The sequence below is a fragment of the Delphinus delphis genome, chromosome 1 (genome assembly GCF_949987515.2).
Source record: "Delphinus delphis chromosome 1, mDelDel1.2, whole genome shotgun sequence".
NCBI lineage: Eukaryota > Metazoa > Chordata > Mammalia > Artiodactyla > Delphinidae > Delphinus > Delphinus delphis.
In genome coordinates this window covers 8,019,482-8,037,664 of record NC_082683.1, presented here as the reverse complement: position 1 = coordinate 8,037,664, position 18,183 = coordinate 8,019,482, and the positions used below count along the sequence as shown (strand labels likewise).

Genomic DNA, 18,183 nt, shown 5'->3' with positions numbered 1-18,183 from the left:
GTTTACAATATCTTACAAAGTTAAACATACACCTAACATGTGACTAAGGCATTCCACTCTCAAGTATTTACCTAAAAGAAAGGAAATATCTATGCATACAAAGACTTCTTGTACACGAATGTCATAGAAGCATTATTCATAATAGCCCCAAACTGGAAACAACCCAAACAGCCACCACTGGTCAATGGATAAACAAATTGTGAAATAACCATACATCAGAGTCACGGGAGTTAGCAAACTCTGCCCAGTTGGCCAAGTCCCACCTCATCCTGCTTTTTTTTCAGCTGTGAGCTCAGAATGGTTTTCATATTTTTAAAGGATGGTGGAGTGGGGGGGGTATATGTGACAGAAATGTGTAGTTCACAAAGTCTAAAATATTTTCTACCTGGATCAATCTCAAAAGCATTACGTTAAGATACAAAAGAATATGTGCTGTATGATTCCATTCACATGAAATTTTAGTCTTTCGTTATAGTACATGAAACTATAGTATTGGTTACACGAGTTGAGTTACAGCATGTACAACTCATCAAAGTGTACACTTAAAATGGATTAATCTTATTGTATATAAATTATACTTCAAAAAAGCTGATTAGAGGGCTTCCCTGGTGGTGCAGTGGTTAAGAATCCTCCTACCAATGCAGGGGTCACGGGTTCGAGCCCTGGTCCGGGAAGATCCCACATGCCGTGGAGCAACTAAGCCCGTGCACCACAGCTACTGAGCCTGTGCTCTAGAGCCTGCGAGCCACAACTACTGAGCCCGTGTGCCACAGCTACTGAAGCCCACGCACCTAGAGCCCGTGCTCCGCAACAAGAGAAGCCACTGCAATGAGAAGCCCGCGCACTGCAACGAAGAGTAGCCCCCGCTCGCTGCAACTAGAGAAAGCCCGTGCGCAGCAATGAAGACCCAAAAATAAAATAAATTTAAAAAAAAAGCTGATAAGAAAAAATATTAAGAAGCCAGAAATATAGAACTGCCACATGAGCAAGCAATCACACTCCTAGATGGCTACCCAGGAGGAATGAGAACGTACGTCCACACACTTGCCCACACACACCCTCAGCAGCATGAGTCCTGTGGCCAAAACTGGAAACAACCTAAACGTCCACCAGCTGGTGAACTGACAGACAAAATGTGGCCCATCCATACAATGGAATACCAGTCAACAACAAAGAGGAAGGAAGTAGTGCTACATGATACAACATGGAGAACCTCAAAAACATGCTAAGTGAAAGAAGGAAGGTACAAGGGATCACATACTGTATGATTCCATTTACCTGAAATGCCCAGCAAAGGTAAATTTACAGTGGTGGAAAGTAGCTTAGTGGTTGCCTGGAGATGAGGTAAGATTAACAGTAAATGAGCAAAAAGGATCTTATTTGGAGAATGAAAGTGCTCTAAAACTGATAGATGAGTGCATCGTTCAGTAAAGTTATTAAAAATCATTTGATTGGACACTTGAAATGGGCGAGTTTGTGTGTAAAATATACTTCAATAGCTTAAAAATTTTTTTTAAATAAGGCTAGAAACAGACCCATGTATATATAAACAATTGCATTTTGATAAAGGGACACATAATTCACTGGGGACAGGATAATCTTTGAACATCTGGTGGTGGCACAAGGGGACAGCCATTAGGGAAAAATGAACCTTGACCTTCACATTACACCACACACAAAAGTTAACTGACAGTGAATCACAGATCTCAACATAAAAACTAACACTATAAAACTTCAAGAAGAAAACACAGGGGAAAATCTCTCCAACCTTGGGGTAAGCAAAGGCTTCACAAGTAGGACACAAAAACCATGAATTGTTAAAAAAAAAAAAAGATAAATGGATGTCATCAATTTTTAAATCTTTTGTTTTTCAGAAGGCAACGTAAAGCAAACGAAAAAGCTAGCCACAGACTGGGAGGAAATACTAACCATGCATACACCTGACAAAGAACTTGAATCTAGAATATATAAGAACTCTTCCAACTCAATAATAAGAAGATAATTTAAAAAGGACAAAGATTGGAATAGACACTTCACAAAAGAAGATATGTAAATGGGCAATAAGCACATAAAAAGATGCTCAACACTATTAGTCTTCACAGAAATGTAAACTCAAATGACTGAGTCTCCACTACACACACATTAAAGCTACTAAAATTAAAAAGACTGAGAATACCAACCGTTAGAGAGGATATGCAGCAACCAGAACTCGGACGCTGCTGATGGGAATGTAAAATGGTACAACCACTTTGAAAAACAGGTTGGCAGTTTCTTATAAGGTGAAACTTACACTTAACCTCTGACCTAGCAATTCCACTCCTAGGCATTTACGCAAGAGAAATAAAAACAGACACAGACTTGTACACAAATGTTTAAAAGAGCTTTATTCGTAACAGCTCAATACTGGAAACAGCCCAAAGTCAGAAGCCCATCAACTGGTAAATGGATAACAAACCACAGTGCATCCTAACCACGGAATACAGCTCTGTGATAAAAAGGAGGCAACTTCTGATATGTACAACTTGGATGGAGCTCAAAAACATGATGCTGAGCGAAAGAAACCAGGCATGAGAGGGGACATACTGTACCATTCATGCAAAACCCTAGGAAAGATAAGTCTAAATGGGCAGCAACAGAAAGCAGACCAGGAGTTGCCCCAGCGTCAGGGCGGGTTGGCACTGGCTGGGAACAGGTCACGGGGAATCTTCTAGGGTGCCAGAAATGTTCTACAATGATGATGGCTACAGGGCAGTGTACACTTGTTAAAACTCAAATTGTATAACTAAAATGGATGCATTACTTTATGTAAAATACACCTCAGTAAAGCTGTTTTTTGTTGTTGTTTTTTTAAGTCTGTTCAGATTTTTTCTTTTTAAAAAAGACAGAGAGCTAAAAGAAGTCAGCAGTGACCGAGAACAGTACCCAGCAGGGTGGGTTCTAAGGTCTCTCTCTGCTCAGTTAAGCAGCTGAGACCAAGGGAAGAAGCAAGAGGTAAGATTTCTAATTCAACTTTTTAAAGGTACCCTGTATTATTTGATAGTTACAAAAGAATGTAATATTTAGATAAGTTACGAAAGATGATAATAAGATGCAATCCTAAACCCACCTACTTTACCGGTTAAAACTTTCCAAATACCATGGAAACTAGCCACATCTTCCTCTTCACTCAGAGGTAATCATTATCCTGAATTTAGTGTGAATTCCAACTCAAACTTTCTATGGGATATAAAAGCTGGGAACGGGCTTCCCTGGTGGCGCAGTGGTTGAGAGTCCGCCTGCCGATGCAGGGGACACGGGTTCGTGCCCCGGTCCGGGAAGATCCCACATGCTGCCGAGCAGCTGGGCCCGTGGGCCATGGCCACTGGGCCTGCGCGTCCGGAGCCTGTGTTCCGCAACGGGAAAGGCCACAGCAATGAGAGGCCCGCGTACCGCAAAAAAAAAAAAAGCTGGGAACATGCCCACCAGAACAAGGACTGCATTTCTCAGCCTTCTTGCTGACAGGTATGGCCGCGTGGTTGAGTTCCAGCCAATGGAGAGAAAGGGGAAGGGATGTGGGTGGTTTCCAGGAGGTGTCCTTAGAAGGTGACTTGCCCTTTCCCTTCCTTCTCCCTGTTCTTGCTTGTTGGACAGCAGAGAGGACAGCTGGTGCTGGAGCTGTCACACTGGAACACAAGCTGGATGCCAGCCAGGTGTGAGGGATGCATGGGTCCCTGAGGACCACAGGGCCAGTACGGCAGCCTGGACTATGTTTACTTAGAAAAAGAGTCCTTTGTTTTGTTTAAACCACTGTTACTTGTTGCAGAATCTTATACAACCAACACAGGCTGCACTGTCAGCACAGCCATGATCCTAGCTACCACCAACACCAAAGGCTCTTTCAATGGTCTAAGAAATCTAAGGTAAGGATGTTTCCACTCAGACTGTAATGCCTGCGCTCTTCAATATCCACACATGGCGTTTATTCGGCATCCACAAGGCATCACACTGGGCATTCCACAAAGCAAACAAAACGGACAGGTGCTGGCCCTTGACGAGCTGCTATTCCAAACCAGTCACATGGACAAAAGAAGAAAAGTACCATTGCCTCAAAATTAGAGAAATGTTTCCTTCATATACAAACCAGTAACTTTTATGTAGCAAAAAATGAGATTTGTGTGCTAAACTGACAGAGAAATGGAAGAGAGAGAGAGAGAGAGAGAGAGGGAGAGAGAGAGAAACGGGAGAGATTCTTCCCCGTTCAGTTCTTGGTGGGAACAGAGAGGCTGTTCACAGCGCCACCTCCGTTCACACTCACCTCCAGAGTCACTTACATCCTCCCCACCCCCAGCTTCTCAGTGTCTCCATGGACCTGCTTCCTCCAGAAGGCCTGGCCTGAGATCAGCACCCTGGGGGTTCCTTTGTTCTTAACTCCCGAAAGCTCTCACTATTCACACCATACAAGATGGCATGGGTTAGCTTTTGCTGTCCTACCCCAAGCATGGGGCTTCCCTCTACATTAAACCGGGGCTTCCTGAGGCAAGGCCTGTCCCCTACTTCTGCAGCCTGCTCCACACAGAGCACACAGGAGGCCTCACTGACTGGCTACCTTGGCATCAACCCCAAGAGTTGATGGTATTACTCGGCAGCCTGGCAATTCTCAAGCACACGTCCACCATCATTTATTCATTCAACAAGTGTTTCTGGAAAACCTGCTAAGTCAGAACCTTGGGCCATAGATTAAAAAAAAAGCCTCTGAGCTCAAGAAACTCACAGTTTAATAGGAAGTGAGTAAATATTTCAGTGTAGTGTGGTGGCGAGCAGGGGGCTGATCAAGGCAAGGGGAACCTCCATCCCAGTTGGAATGGAGGCATTTGAAAGGGAGTTATGGGCAGAGCATCTGGACCCCTGTCGCATCCAGCGCACACCCAGCATGTCTTCTCTAATTCCCCACGCAGCATCTGCTCTGATGGTACAAATAATTTTAATATTAGTCTAAGAATAATACAGTTAAATAGGTAATACAGCCTCAAAAATAATTACACAATGCATTTCAAAGTAAAAAAGCCATGTGATTTTGACTGTCCTCTGTCAGGGAGATGACCTGGCGGCCAACTCCCCCGGGTTGTCTCTTCTGACACTCCTATCCCATGTTGCAGCCGCTCTGACCATCACATGGTCTCACGTCCATGTGGCTTTGCTTTAGCTTGGATGCTCCGGTCCATCCTGTCTGGTCACTGTACCAATCATGCCCCAGGTCCAGTTAGGCATCTCCTGCTCTCTGAGGTGCCCCTTCACCTTGTCTGTACCACCATCCTGGGCTGACCTCATAGCACTGCTGTGTTCCCTGAACTGTCTTTCCTACTGGACAGGAGGGCTGGAGAGAGAGACCAGCCAGGCCTTAATCGTCCCATCCCAGGGGTCCGGCACAGTGCCTGGCACACAGCAGGTATTCAGTAATCAACGCTCCCTCGGGGATCTAAGACAATCAAGGGAAAGTTTATGTTACTAACCAGGGCCAGAAGAGAAACAAACTGAGAAAGAGCACACAACACTCTCCCAGGGTTTCTAATGAAATGTCAAAGCCTTTCACCAACCTCAGACATGTACATCCTATTTTAAGAAGAGGCAACTGAAGCTGTAGGTCAGTCTTTGAAAAAGCCTAAATTGTTTACCAAAGACAGTGGCGGGGGGGAATATTTAAGCCTAAGAAAAATTATTAGCATACAAAATTCACACTGGCCTTGCCTGTATTTCAAAGCTACCTTGCTTTCTTGTCTCTCTGGAAGGAAAGAAGAAAAGTCATCTTAGAATGAATGAATCAGTCAAGCACTTACAAGGACTTTAGTTCAGGACTGTGTTAGGCTCTGCACATAGACACACACACTGATTCCTGCTTCAAAGTCGAACAAAAACAAACCAAAACGAGAAACAGAAGATGTCAAATTTCCTCTTGCATCCCGGCCTGACTTTTCCTGAGCTCTACCCGACTTTCTTTTAAGCCCTGACAACTCTGGTTTATTCTCACACCAGGTGACACCAAGCTTCCCCTGGTGTCAACCTCCTCCTACTTTCACAAAGCCTTCTCTGACTTCTCGAGCCTACATTAATTTTTCTCTTTTCTGTATTCCTGTGGAGTTTCTTGTCTGTATAATTAATTTTGGCATTAAATCACAATGTCTTATATTATTATCTTTTTCTTAAGAGTTTATCTTATCTCTCCCAGAGAGCCTGTAAGATTCTTAAAGATCATGTTTTGAATCTCTCATGATACTGTACTGAGCATATAGCAGGTTCTTAATAAACAGTGATGAACTGGTACCATTTCTGCTAGGTCTCCATGTTCTCTTTGCTGATGCTGGCATTCACTAACATCTCAAGGTCAACCACATTCACCAAAAAGCAGAGATATCATAAGAGGCACCGAGTGGGACACCTGCCACCAAGCAGGAGGGCGGGCAAGTCCAGAGGTGACGATCCCCGAGCACTGGCCTCCCAGGGGTGGTCTCGGAAAAGCCACCCTTCCTGGAGACATTAGCGTTTGGGGCTAAGCCCAGAAAATCCCATTTTCTAGGCTTGGGCTCAGAGATGGAATGTCCTTAAAAAGCCAAGAAATGGGAAGGAAAGGGCTGCCCGAGCTCCAGATGTAAAATCTGCAGGAACACACATCAATGGAGGCCATAAATCCCTCCCAGGACGCAGACAATGCCTCGGTGATAAGCATGCAGACTGCACACCTAGTTCAGAAACTCCCCTGAGTTTGCTTGTAATTAAGGGGGTTAGAAAGGTAAAAAAAAATATATAAACCCAATTAATCATTTAAATACTTAAAGTCAGATTTTTTCCTCACTCCAGGATTAGTATATTTCATAACGCCAGAAGCAGACAGCCCTGGTTTTTACTGGGGTTCATTTTAGAGCATGTTTAAACTAGTCAGATTGAGTGATGCTTCCAGCAACTAATCGCATGTCAAATAAAAGATATTTTATGTAATAAATTACCGCTACAAGTAATTCAAATGTCATTTATCAGTTTTATTATCAGTCAGGCAAAGTCTTGTTTCTCTATATTAATCAAAATCAAGCTTTTTTTTTTTTTGGAGTAGTTTTGACACCTCTTGGCAAAAGTACAGAAGTGAAGAGGTAGAGTCAACCCCAAGCTGAGAGGAGCGGGGTAACGGTACAAGAAGAATGAAGCTCGAGGGTGACAACTAAAAAACTCCAGGTATTTAAAATTACCATTACCATTGTTTTTATACTAGCGTCAAAGCAGGAAGGAGTCTGTCTCTAAGAAGATGTATTTTATTTTTAGGGCTGGGAGACTCTTAAAAATACTCCTACCTAAATACCTAAACGCGTAATGCTTCTTCTCAGAGAGATCTGGGCAGGAGAGTGATTTAAATGACTGACTCGCCCCTCCCAGACCCATTCTTTTGCCTCTTCAGAAAGACTAGCAGTTTAACCCTTTGTGCCCACTGAAAGCAGGCAAACGCATGATGCTTTAGGCCAACTCTGTGACCAACAGAACAATTTGTTCTGAGCAAGGAGTTTCCAAGTAGCGGAGAGACCTGTTTGGTATTAAGCCATGGAGGAAACAGCTGGAATAGAACAGATGTGCATTTTAGAAAATTCTGCACCCCAGCTGCCACTGCCCGTCCTCAACAAATCCCATCAAACCCTGGGCCCAAGGACACACCTGAAGAAAAAGTGTGGAGACTTAGCCTTTGGTTTAAAAGAAACACAGAGACTATGTTTAGTGACCCAAAGCAACACAATGGATAGAAAAGAACGTCAGTCAGGACTGAGAATGAGTCCCAGGCTGACAAATAGCTGCCACTGACTCAGCAGCCCCAGTACAAGGCTCATCACTGAGCACCGGTCTCAGAGGTCACACGACACCAGTGGTTTGTTAGACAAGGCGACCACGGATAGATCAGCTTGAGTTCGTGCTACCTGGCCTCACCCATTCAGCCTTTTCCAGAGAGCAAAAGAAAGGTGATATCTAAACGAGACCTGTGACACACAAAGCATATTCTAACCTACCGCCTGGCCCCCGCGCTGTCTGTACGGAAGACTGCACTTCCCTAGCTGTGGGAAGGACGGCGAAGTGGGGGCCGGAAGGCGGTTCCAGGCCACGTGGTGGGGATCAAAACAAGTCTGGCATTTTAAACTGCGCCTTTTAAAATCTGATATCTGACACTTTAAAATCATGTTTTGAAAAAAAGAAAACTTCCGAGATAGACCATTAAAATGAAGACAATTACAGAAAAGGCATTTTGAAAGACAGCAGATCCAAGGCTGAAGTCTTATGTTAAACACACAAAACTGAGCAATTTTCCATTGCTTTGGAGTCAATTTTAACCTTTTTAGGTTTTTCATAAGTGACTTAAGGAAGGAGTTCTGCCTATATTTTGGAAGTGTACATTTATTACTAGCTTAAAGAAGCTTTATTGCTAAAAGTAGCTTTCATTTAAAAACAACAAAAACCTCTCACGGGTCATGTTCTCATGTAATAATTAAAAGCTGCATTCAAAAAGGACCTTCACATTTAATGTGAAATTCTCTAACAGATTGCCACTACATAAATATACATGGTATAGCCAGGACAAGGAAGGAAGGAAGGAAGAAAAGGAGGGTGGGGTGAGGAAGGCTAGCCTAAATCTACTAATATTAACTTTAAAAGATAAAACTAGGAGACAAGTTATTTCAGTGACCAAACAAGAATGCACCCATAAATCAGATGTTTATGTTCTTATCAGTGAAACAGTAACATGCAAAAAGCATTGATATAAGAAAACGGAAACTGAACCAATAAATACTTTTACAGATTCCTGCTTGAAACCAAAATCCTTGAAACAAGACAATAAACTCATTTATTCTGGTACCTTGAGTCTTAAAACCTCTGTCACATACTTAAAAGTTCGTCTAGAAGAGGATTTGGGTGTGTCACAGTCTTTTGGAAAAACCCAAGAGCCATCTCCTACTCCCAGTCCCCCACCCCCACCCCGCCACGCCTGCTGACTCTGGGAGACGTGAAGCGCTGCCCTTTGGCCAGAGTCCTGAATCCCAGTCAAGGTTAAAGCCAGAGTTTGAGCGGGTGACTTACTATATGGCTGCGAAATGAGGTGAGGGGGCTGGACAGGAACCACCTGTGTGGCTGGGCCCAAGGACGCAGGCTCATCGGCAGCCGTGCCCGACTGCTGGAAAGCCAAATCAATCTCTTCATCCGTCAGCCCTGGGGAAGAAGAGGACATAATTGCAGGTGAGTACCTTTTGCCACTGTCCATGGCTGCAACGAAATCATTTGAGAAAAGACCTTAGAGTCACAGGATGCCTAGCATCCTAGTAAGTTGCTTCCCCGATTTCGGATTCTCTGGAACCTCACTCAGCTGCAATTTAACCTTAAGCGACAGAATATTAGCCTCAACACTGCTTCCAAATGTGGCTCATTCAATTTCCTTAATTTATCCTTGAGTTTATTGCTGCTTTTGAAGTCTCTCAGTACTGCAATTCTCCATTCTTCCCCGAAAACAGATACCATCAAACTGCAAATGTGGCTCATTTTAATCCGTAATGGTGTTAAAAAAAAAAAAAAAAAGAGGGGAAAAAACTAACAATAATGCATGAAAACAGACAGGGAAACAAAAAACTAATTATTGGGTGAGACGACTAATTAGTCTAGATCGTTTCTGAAGACGGGAATAATTTGCTTTATTTTATGACAAATGCAGAAATAAAAAGAAAAATCAGGACTGACTGTGATTAGTATGAATGGGATATAGAATGTAAAGAAGAAAATAAAACAAGAAAACAGATCAAAACAAGGCCAGGCCCAAACTTTCAGATGATTATTACTCTAGACTATCACAGGCTGCCTATATCGCCTTTGGCTAGTTTTTCTTTTTCCTTTTTTTAAAAAAATCCTCCCAACACTCTAAACCACAGTGCACTTGGGACATCAGGAAATTGCAGGGCGCCATCTGCAGTGGCTATGACATGTGGAGAGGCTTTGCCCAAGGAGGAATAAAAGGCAAGTGAAAAACCCAGGAAGACATTTCCAGTGGGCGCACAGCTGGAATATTTCAACAGGTCGGAGGCAGACCAGGGACGCCGGCTCTGGGGGAAGAGGACGAGGGCACTGACCAATCCAAAGCATCTGCACGAGGAGTGGCGCACAGGTGTGAGAGAGACTTCCCCACAGGGCAGCTCTGTGTCGCAGGGGAAGCAGCCGTGTGCACGGAAATGCTCCAAGTGCTGCGACTGGGAGAAGCAGGTGGGAGGTCACTGCTAGTCTTTGCAAAAGAGCACTCTGGCCGGCCCGAGCTGTTCTGGGAATCCCGACATTCAGTCCAGCCACAACACAGAACTTTTAAACTAGAGCCGAGAGCTCGTCCACATCGGGCCGGCAGCTCTCCATCGGAGGTCCGCAGCATGGTCTATCTGTCCCTGGGGGAGGTGAAGTACAAGGAGGCTCTGAGGGTCAACATCTCCCGAAGCATGGTGCCTCGAGCTCTGTGCCAAGGGGCTAGCCGGCAGAGCCCATTAATGCTCTAAGCACAGCGCTGCCCCACACTACGCTGGCATGTGAGTTGGCTGCAGCCGCCCCTCAAACTCTTCATGCCCCACCACAAGTGGTCAAGGGAGAATTCCTGAACTATTCTAAATGGCCCTGGACCCTCTCTTCTCTCTGCACCGAGCACTTGAGGTCCCTCCCCACTTAACACCGCATCCCTTTCCCTCTTTGCCCTCAGCACATGACAGAGCCCGCCAGTGGTGGGCAAGGCCACACCTCCGTGGAGTCTCAGTGCTGCTGGGTCGCCCGAGCAAGCGCACCATCCTCTCAACAGACTGACGGGGCAGAGGAGAGGCTGGCAGGGGGCAAAGAGGATCATTTACTGGCGCTTGGCACCTTCAAATACAAGAGCTGAATTTGAATACGTGGGGCTAGCCAGGGGATGTTCCTCCTCCCTAAGCCCCCAGCTTGCTGCAAAAGGACCGCTTTACTGTGATGTCACCTCCCAAGGACAGGGGCAGGAGAGACAGACGAGCCGGGCAAACACAGAGAACACACTTCACTGAGCGAGCGCCTCCCAGGCTCCAGCCCGGGTACTGACTGCCAGTCACTCCTCGGTAGAAAGGGGAACCCCTTTCAGAGTTCTAGTAGGAAAGACACGGTTTTAACCAGTCATAATCAGCCATGAAAGAAGACAGTGGCACATGCGGCATCAGCACGAGCTACTGGTCACTGGTACACAATGGGACTTCATAAAGCTGGTGGTTCGTGTGCCTTGTCAGCCACTGGCTGCAAATGAGGATAATTTTCCCAAAAGGAGCATTCGGTTGCATTCTCATTTTCCCTTTTGGCTCTTTCAAATATAAACAAGTACCATAATGTTTAACGCTGGGGAAATATACAGCAAGTTACAGGCTGTGCTGCAGCCCTGAGAGCTGGAGCTGGTTAAAGGGACAGGACTCCCTGACCACTGTCCTGCCCTCTGGCCCTGAGCTTTTATGAAGCCTATTTTCCTAATAAAACATATCCCTTGCATTATTGCAGCCAAGCCCACTAGTGAAGCCCCGGTTTAAAGGGCATCAGCACTTCCTTCCAAGCTCTTGTTTTATACAGACCTTATCATTTGATGCTCTAAATTTACATTGGCTGGAATTCTGATATCCCTAGTTCTCTGGAGAGTCAGAATTTTGATTTAGTTACAGAAAATGAATCACTTTTCTTCTTTTTTAAAAAAATAAGCATTTTAACGATCTCACTGAATAAGATAATTTCAGAGCTGGGCCATTATCCTAGCCATTGCCCTTATTTAACAGATTAAAAAACAAAAAAACAAAACACTGAGGGCTAAGAAGGGTGAAAACTATGTCTCAAATCATACTAGTAAAAGCCTGGTGATGCCAGATGAAACCCCAGCCCGGTGACTTCCCACTACAGCGCAGAGTTACAACACATCAAAATGATGCCTAAAGTCTTCAATCTTGTTAAAGAAAATATGAGGACTAATTTGTCTTCCCCCAGCCCCGCCCCCACCGGCACCCCATCCATAGGAAGAACCAGTGAATGCTGTTTTGGGGCTATCCCAAAACAACACAGGAACCTAACACCTGGGTCCTATTTGCAAATGACACCTGGACAACTTTTTGAACACTACCAGAGTGACAAGATAGAGCGACCTCATCTCCTTCTAATATTCTAGTCAAATAAATCCAAAGGCCTCTCACAGACTGGTGCCTACGCTTCCCTTAGTGGCCTTTTCCTCTGGAGTGTCCCCAGCTTTGGGAAGATTGACTCTGCAAGACTCAAGTGATTCATCTGGGACTCACAGAGCCTGAGGTGGGGAGGAGTGTCATTCCTTTCAGGTATCTACCACTCACCAGCTCCTGGCGCTGAAAGGACCCTGCCTTTAGGGATGGGGTACTGCCTTAGGGCCCACACATAAGACAGCCAGGTTCTCACCCACCCCCACTGAGATAAACAGTGGAGAACTTCGATTGAGACCTTGCAGAATCCAAAAGGTTAAAAGGAATAATAAAGGAAACTGCCGATTGTAAGTGAATTATATTTGGCTCTGAAAGCTGAGGCACAGGCTGTCTTGTAAAAGGCAGCTCTTTGCGTTGTTTACCATCACCCTGACTAATGCAGACCTTTTTTTTGTTTTTGTTTTAAATAATCTCATGCAAATTAGACACACATACTTCCTTCCAGTTGATTGCTAGCTGCAATCTAACCGCAGAGGGACTGAGCAAGGGCTGAGCAGAGGAGAGACAGGAGGAAAGGGTGTCACTGTCCTGTGGCAGGCAAACCTCCTCCCCTCCCATCCCTGACTCACATGTCCTTTAGCTGCTGCCTTTGGAAGAATGAGCCAATTTTAATAAAGCCTAAAATTTTCTTTTAGCACTAGCACTTTGCATTTAGATGTTCTCTCAGTAACTTCACCTCTGCTACTTGGTGATTCCAGGAGCTACCAGCCCCTCCCCCAGCCTGTGACACTGACAATTAAACTATGTTATTGATAGAGAGCAAAACTAAGGAAGTCCTGCTCGGTTATTCCATCCACTCACTAGCTTTACTCAAGAGGAGGAGAAACGGAAGAGGGGACTTGTCTGAGGTGAGCAGATGGAGCAGGACGCCTGCCTCTATCATTTCACCTTTAAGACCACAGCTGCCTGATCTGCAAAGCTGCGCTCAATTCAAAGCGAGCCGTGCAGACGAAGACCCGGAGCCAGGACAGATTGCTAGTTCCCTCGGTTCTCTGGAATCTACTTCTCCAAACAGTCCCCTTTCCCAGGAGACTGCCCCTGTGTAGATGCTGGGCCAAGGACTTCTCTTCCATCACTTTCTCCAGGGTGGGATTCTTTTAAAAGAACAGAAACAAGAGAGCTACATTCTATTGATTAATAAAGCCCCGTGTTACTGCTGCAGCAGCTGAAGTCAACGGCCTCCGGGCTGCCACACCTGCTTATTTTTATCCTTCAGAAGATAAACAAAATTGTTTAAAGATTCCTATTAAAATGCAAACAGAACCAAACCAGTTGACTGTGTAAGCTGCAGCCAACTGGCTCACAGTGCCACTGGGTCCTGTCCCACCACTCAGCTCAGACAAACCGGGCACCGGGGAGGGCTGACTTTTTTCTGTGGGACTGGCGGTTCAAGAGCTTCTCAGAATAAGGAGCCTCAACTCTCTCCCCAGTGACCGCTGGGCACTGCCCCAGGGCCTGGCTCCATGCAGGGGGAGAAGAAAGAGAGATGACAGCAGACAGCAGTGTTCTCTGTATCCCTCAGGTCAAACAACCACCAGGACAGCAGGGTTAGGAATAGTTTGGATATAAGCAAGGTGATGAACGCCTGACAGCACCTTCCGGCCCAGTCCGAGTATTATAATAAAAATGTGGAGTCTGATGGGGACTAGGGAACAGGGCCAGAGGGCCAGTGGCAATGGGCAGCAGTTATGGGCTGGCCACTCGGCCGTCTTCCTCCCCCGCCCCGTCGCAGTCCCTCTATTTACAGGACTTGGGAGATTCATCTGGGACGCAGGGAGACTGAGCACGGGTCACCTCTCTCGGAACACAGCTAGTTATCTACCCAGGCACTCTGGGAGGAGATGAGGCAGAGAAGACAGCTGGCTAAAAATACTCCCCAAATTAAAAGAAAAATCAACTCTCTCAGAAAAGGTTAGGGGAGGAGAAAGGGAAAAAGTATTTTTATTTTATTTTATTAACATTTTGTTGGAACAGTGGAGTACAATAAGGACTCTCAGAGCCTCTAAAAGTCGTTGGATGACCTGTAGACCCCTATTTCCCAGTGCCTTGTATAAAATTGAATTTTTTAAACATAAATTACACGTAATGACGACACTGTAAAAACTAACAGTAATGGAAAGCTGTGCTGTATTTCATTAGCCTGTATTATTCCGTGCCGCCTGATCCAGCCGGGCCTTGTTTATGAGTTAGTGTGTTAGCAGATGCCGATGGAAGCATTTGCTTCGACCTTGCTCTTCTCATTGGGGCATGAAATTACGACGGCAGCACCTTGATATTACAGCCATAAATACAGTAAACTGCAAATTTAAGCCAACGGCTCCTATTGTCTCTGAACATAAAGCTGATCGGTATTTATTTAAAAGGAGAACAAAAAAAATATTATATATCACCTTGTTTATGAGGCCTCCCCCACCCACTTTCTTATCCCCTCCCCCCCAGCCCCCCAACCTAATTCACTTGGTTAAAATATTAAGCAAATAAGCCAAATGCTTTCTTCTCTGCTGACTGACTATTCCCAAGCAGCAAAAACAGTTTTTGAGAAAACTAGTTCCAAATATCATCGCCCTGAATGGGTTTTTATAAAAATTGATCTGATGGTGGGGCCCGGTTCCCACCATCTTGATGTTGATACGTAAATTCAAGAACAAGACTTGACACTGTCCCCTCTCCTTAAATAAGGCAGCTCAAACAACAGGAGAAAAAGTTGCTGATGATGCCCTGAAACAGAATGTCCTCTCAGTATCCTTCTAAAAATCGTTAGACAGAAATGCTATTTCAAAAAGCAGCGGGGACTTCCCTGGTGGCACAGTGGTTAAGAGTCCGCCTGCCAATGCAGGGGACACGGGTTCGAGCCCTGGTCTGGGAAGATCCCGCATGCCGCGGAGCAACTAAGCCCATCCTCACAACTGCTGAAGCCCATGCTCCGCAACAAGAGAAGCCACCGCAATGAGAAGTCTGCACACGGCAACGAAGCGTAGACCCCCGCTGGCCGCAACTAGAGAGAGCCCGCGTGCAGCAACGAAGACCCAACGCAGCCAATAAATAAATAATTTTAAAAAGGCAGCAAAACACTGCCTCCTGCCACCTAAGGAAAGAAAGATATCTAATCAAGAATATAATTCTCATCTCAACACAGAGAGCCGGGAACCTCTCATTAAAACTTGCACCAATCCCTCCTTATCCCAGGGGACCATAAAGACACTATATCCTTTAAATACATTAAATGTGCAAGAAAAATAAACACAAAGACAAAAGGACACTGGATATCACCCAGCCACGTGGAGTATAAATCACCGAGTAAAAAGCCAGCGCAAAATGTACTGCACTGCTAGCTCAGAGACTGAGCAACCAGCCAGGCTTGGTCCACCATCAGTCTAAAAGAGAAGGCAGCTCTGCTTTCCTAATGTCAGTGGGAGAGGATCTCTGTGCCGCTCAGAGAGGCAGAAGAGAGATGTAAACTCTCAGCCAAGTCCAAGTTCGCAGGTTTCAAAGGGTTAGTGGTGAAAATGGCAGAATATGAGCAGGCAAGCTCCGCAGCCACTACCAGTGAAGCGTGCAGAAGGATGATTTTAGCAGAGAACTAAATGCAAGTTCTAGGGAGCAGTTTTATTCCAAATCAGACAGGATGGGGTCACAGAAGCCAGGGCCCAGTACTATCAATGACATGGCCAAATCAACCAAGATCAAAAGTTTTTGCACATTTACTTCCAATACGTTACTCTACAAGGTAGACGGACTCCCTTGGAGCCCTAAATTATTTCAGCCACACTCATTCAGCTTAGCTCCTTCCGCATAAGGAGGAAACTTCCCTATAAAATTTATTGAGCTTCTCTGGGGAGTAGTATAACTGGTGAACAAGACAGAAGTGAGCTGCCCCTCTGTGTAACACAAATTGAGATCTCTCATGTGAAAGACTGGGAGGGTTTCCAATCAGCATCTGTGATGTCTATTTTTACATCTATAGTCTAAAGGTCTTTTTTTTTTTTCTTTTAATCCCTCTCTGCTAAATTAAAAACAAAAACAAAGAAGAGTTGCTCCTCATATTTGATCATCAATTCCAAGGCACGACAAACATTGCTGCCGGCTGTCCCGGACAGCAGCGTCTAACCCTACAGGGTCCTTGGCAACAGGCGGGGAAGTCAGCCCTTCCCACAGTGCAGTGAACAAGCCCTAGGGAAAGGAACGTGTCTTAAAGACTGAGGAGTAGGATAATCAGGAATCACTGCTACTTGAATGCCAAAGGCCAGGAAAGCCAAATGTATGGTTGTACATATGTGGGAAAGCCAAGTAAATATATACCTTTAACTATACTTGAAACTTGCTCCTTTTAGAAGAGGCAGTGAAGTTTTTTTAAAGAAAAAGAAAAATTCACCTTTGACAACCAAAGTAATTCAGATCTGAAAGAAAAGTTGAAGCTCATCTAATCTATCTCCTGTTCTTTTTGTTTTCCTTTCCTTCTGTTTTACAGATCAAGATAAGAGAACATGGAGAGGGGCAGTGACTTTACTCACAGCCATGGTGAGCCCAGGGGCAGAACCAGACTCCCAACACAGCGCTCTTTTTACTGCTCTGGAGGGATCACGAGAGGGTGGCCTGACACGCCTGCTCCCCACTCTGCTATCTGACACAGCACATTTTAAATAAGCAAACTCTTAGAACCAACAACCTCAAAGACAAGGAAAAACGAAAAGGACATATGGAACATGGGGAAAACTAGGTGAAGGGTACATGGGACCTCTGTGTTAAATAAAAGAATCTATGTATGCACAAACACATCTATGTAGTTGTGTGTACATGCATAAAATAAAGACAGACAAGAAACAGGTAATGCTGGTCCCAGATGGAGAGGAGACTGGTAGCTGGGGACACAGAGTGAAGGCAGACTTTTCACTGTATATTCTTAGGAACTGTGTCCCATGTGAACATATTTCTGATTCAAAAGAATAAATTAATTTTTAAGAACAAAGAAAATAAGTGGAGGGAGAAAAAAAACCTTAATCGTGAACAAAATCACTTAGAATGGTTATCCCCATTTTCTGGAAGAGAAAAACCAAGACAGAAATAGGTGCAGAGATGTACCCAGGAGCTGGGATTAGAATGACATCCGCAGTATCTAATTTCTTGCTTAACCCACTGTGGCTGTACCACCAGCAGCCAAGTACAAGGTGGCTTTTTTTTTTTTTAATTGTGTTTTTAAAAGGCAGGCATCTGTTCTATTTTGACACATCCTGGCTGCCCAAATGTTTCTTTCAGCTCTAAATATTTGCTTCACCAATGGAAATGTTTCCATCACTGCAACAAAACAAACATTTGCTTTGGGATGGTAGGGACAGCCATACGCCGTTTCATATGTTACTTGAAACAGCCTGATTTGGGAAACAACCCTACTGTAGGATGCAAACCTAGGTGGAGATTTTTGTTCTTTAAAGAAAACCCCATCACAAGAGTTCCATGCACCAAGGTACACTCTTTGTCACTTAGCTGAATGCTACAAAAGTCCAATGTTCGTGTGGGGTTTTCTTTTACATCTTGAATCTTAAACATATGATCAGAAGGTTTGTTATTTGGCATTCAACTTACTTCTTGAAGTTTTAAATTACCGTGCAGCTATCAGATTTTTTTTTAAAGTCCTCATATTAATCTGATATGAACACATTAAAACATGTTATGTTCTAATAGGTCAATACATTATTTTGTCACCGCCTATTTGCGTAGCTCCAATGAATCTGGTATTGGTTGCTATTGTCAACATTATTAGTGTAGAGATAAATATTAAGTACTCAACCACATCTATAAATATTTGAGTGCTTATTTTGCTAGGCAATGTGAGAGAGCCAAGACCTCATCTTCCCGACCTGTTAAATGGCAGCTTCCCTCTTCCCCCCCAATTTCTCCCATTGGATGAGTACTTTGTCTATCTTCTAAGTACAATATA

General features: G+C 44.5%; 1 protein-coding gene across 2 annotated transcripts in view; it reads right to left on the bottom strand.

Annotated features, from left to right (window-relative positions):
• The window catches only part of PEX14 (peroxisomal biogenesis factor 14), a 137,623-nt gene that overhangs the window by 18,692 nt on the left and 100,748 nt on the right, over window positions 1-18,183 (bottom strand). For both annotated transcript variants that reach the window (XM_060014033.1, XM_060014043.1), the window contains exon 4: window positions 9,082-9,210. In XM_060014033.1, the coding sequence (XP_059870016.1) occupies window positions 9,082-9,210 (129 nt within the window). The remainder of the gene's footprint in view (window positions 1-9,081; window positions 9,211-18,183) is intronic.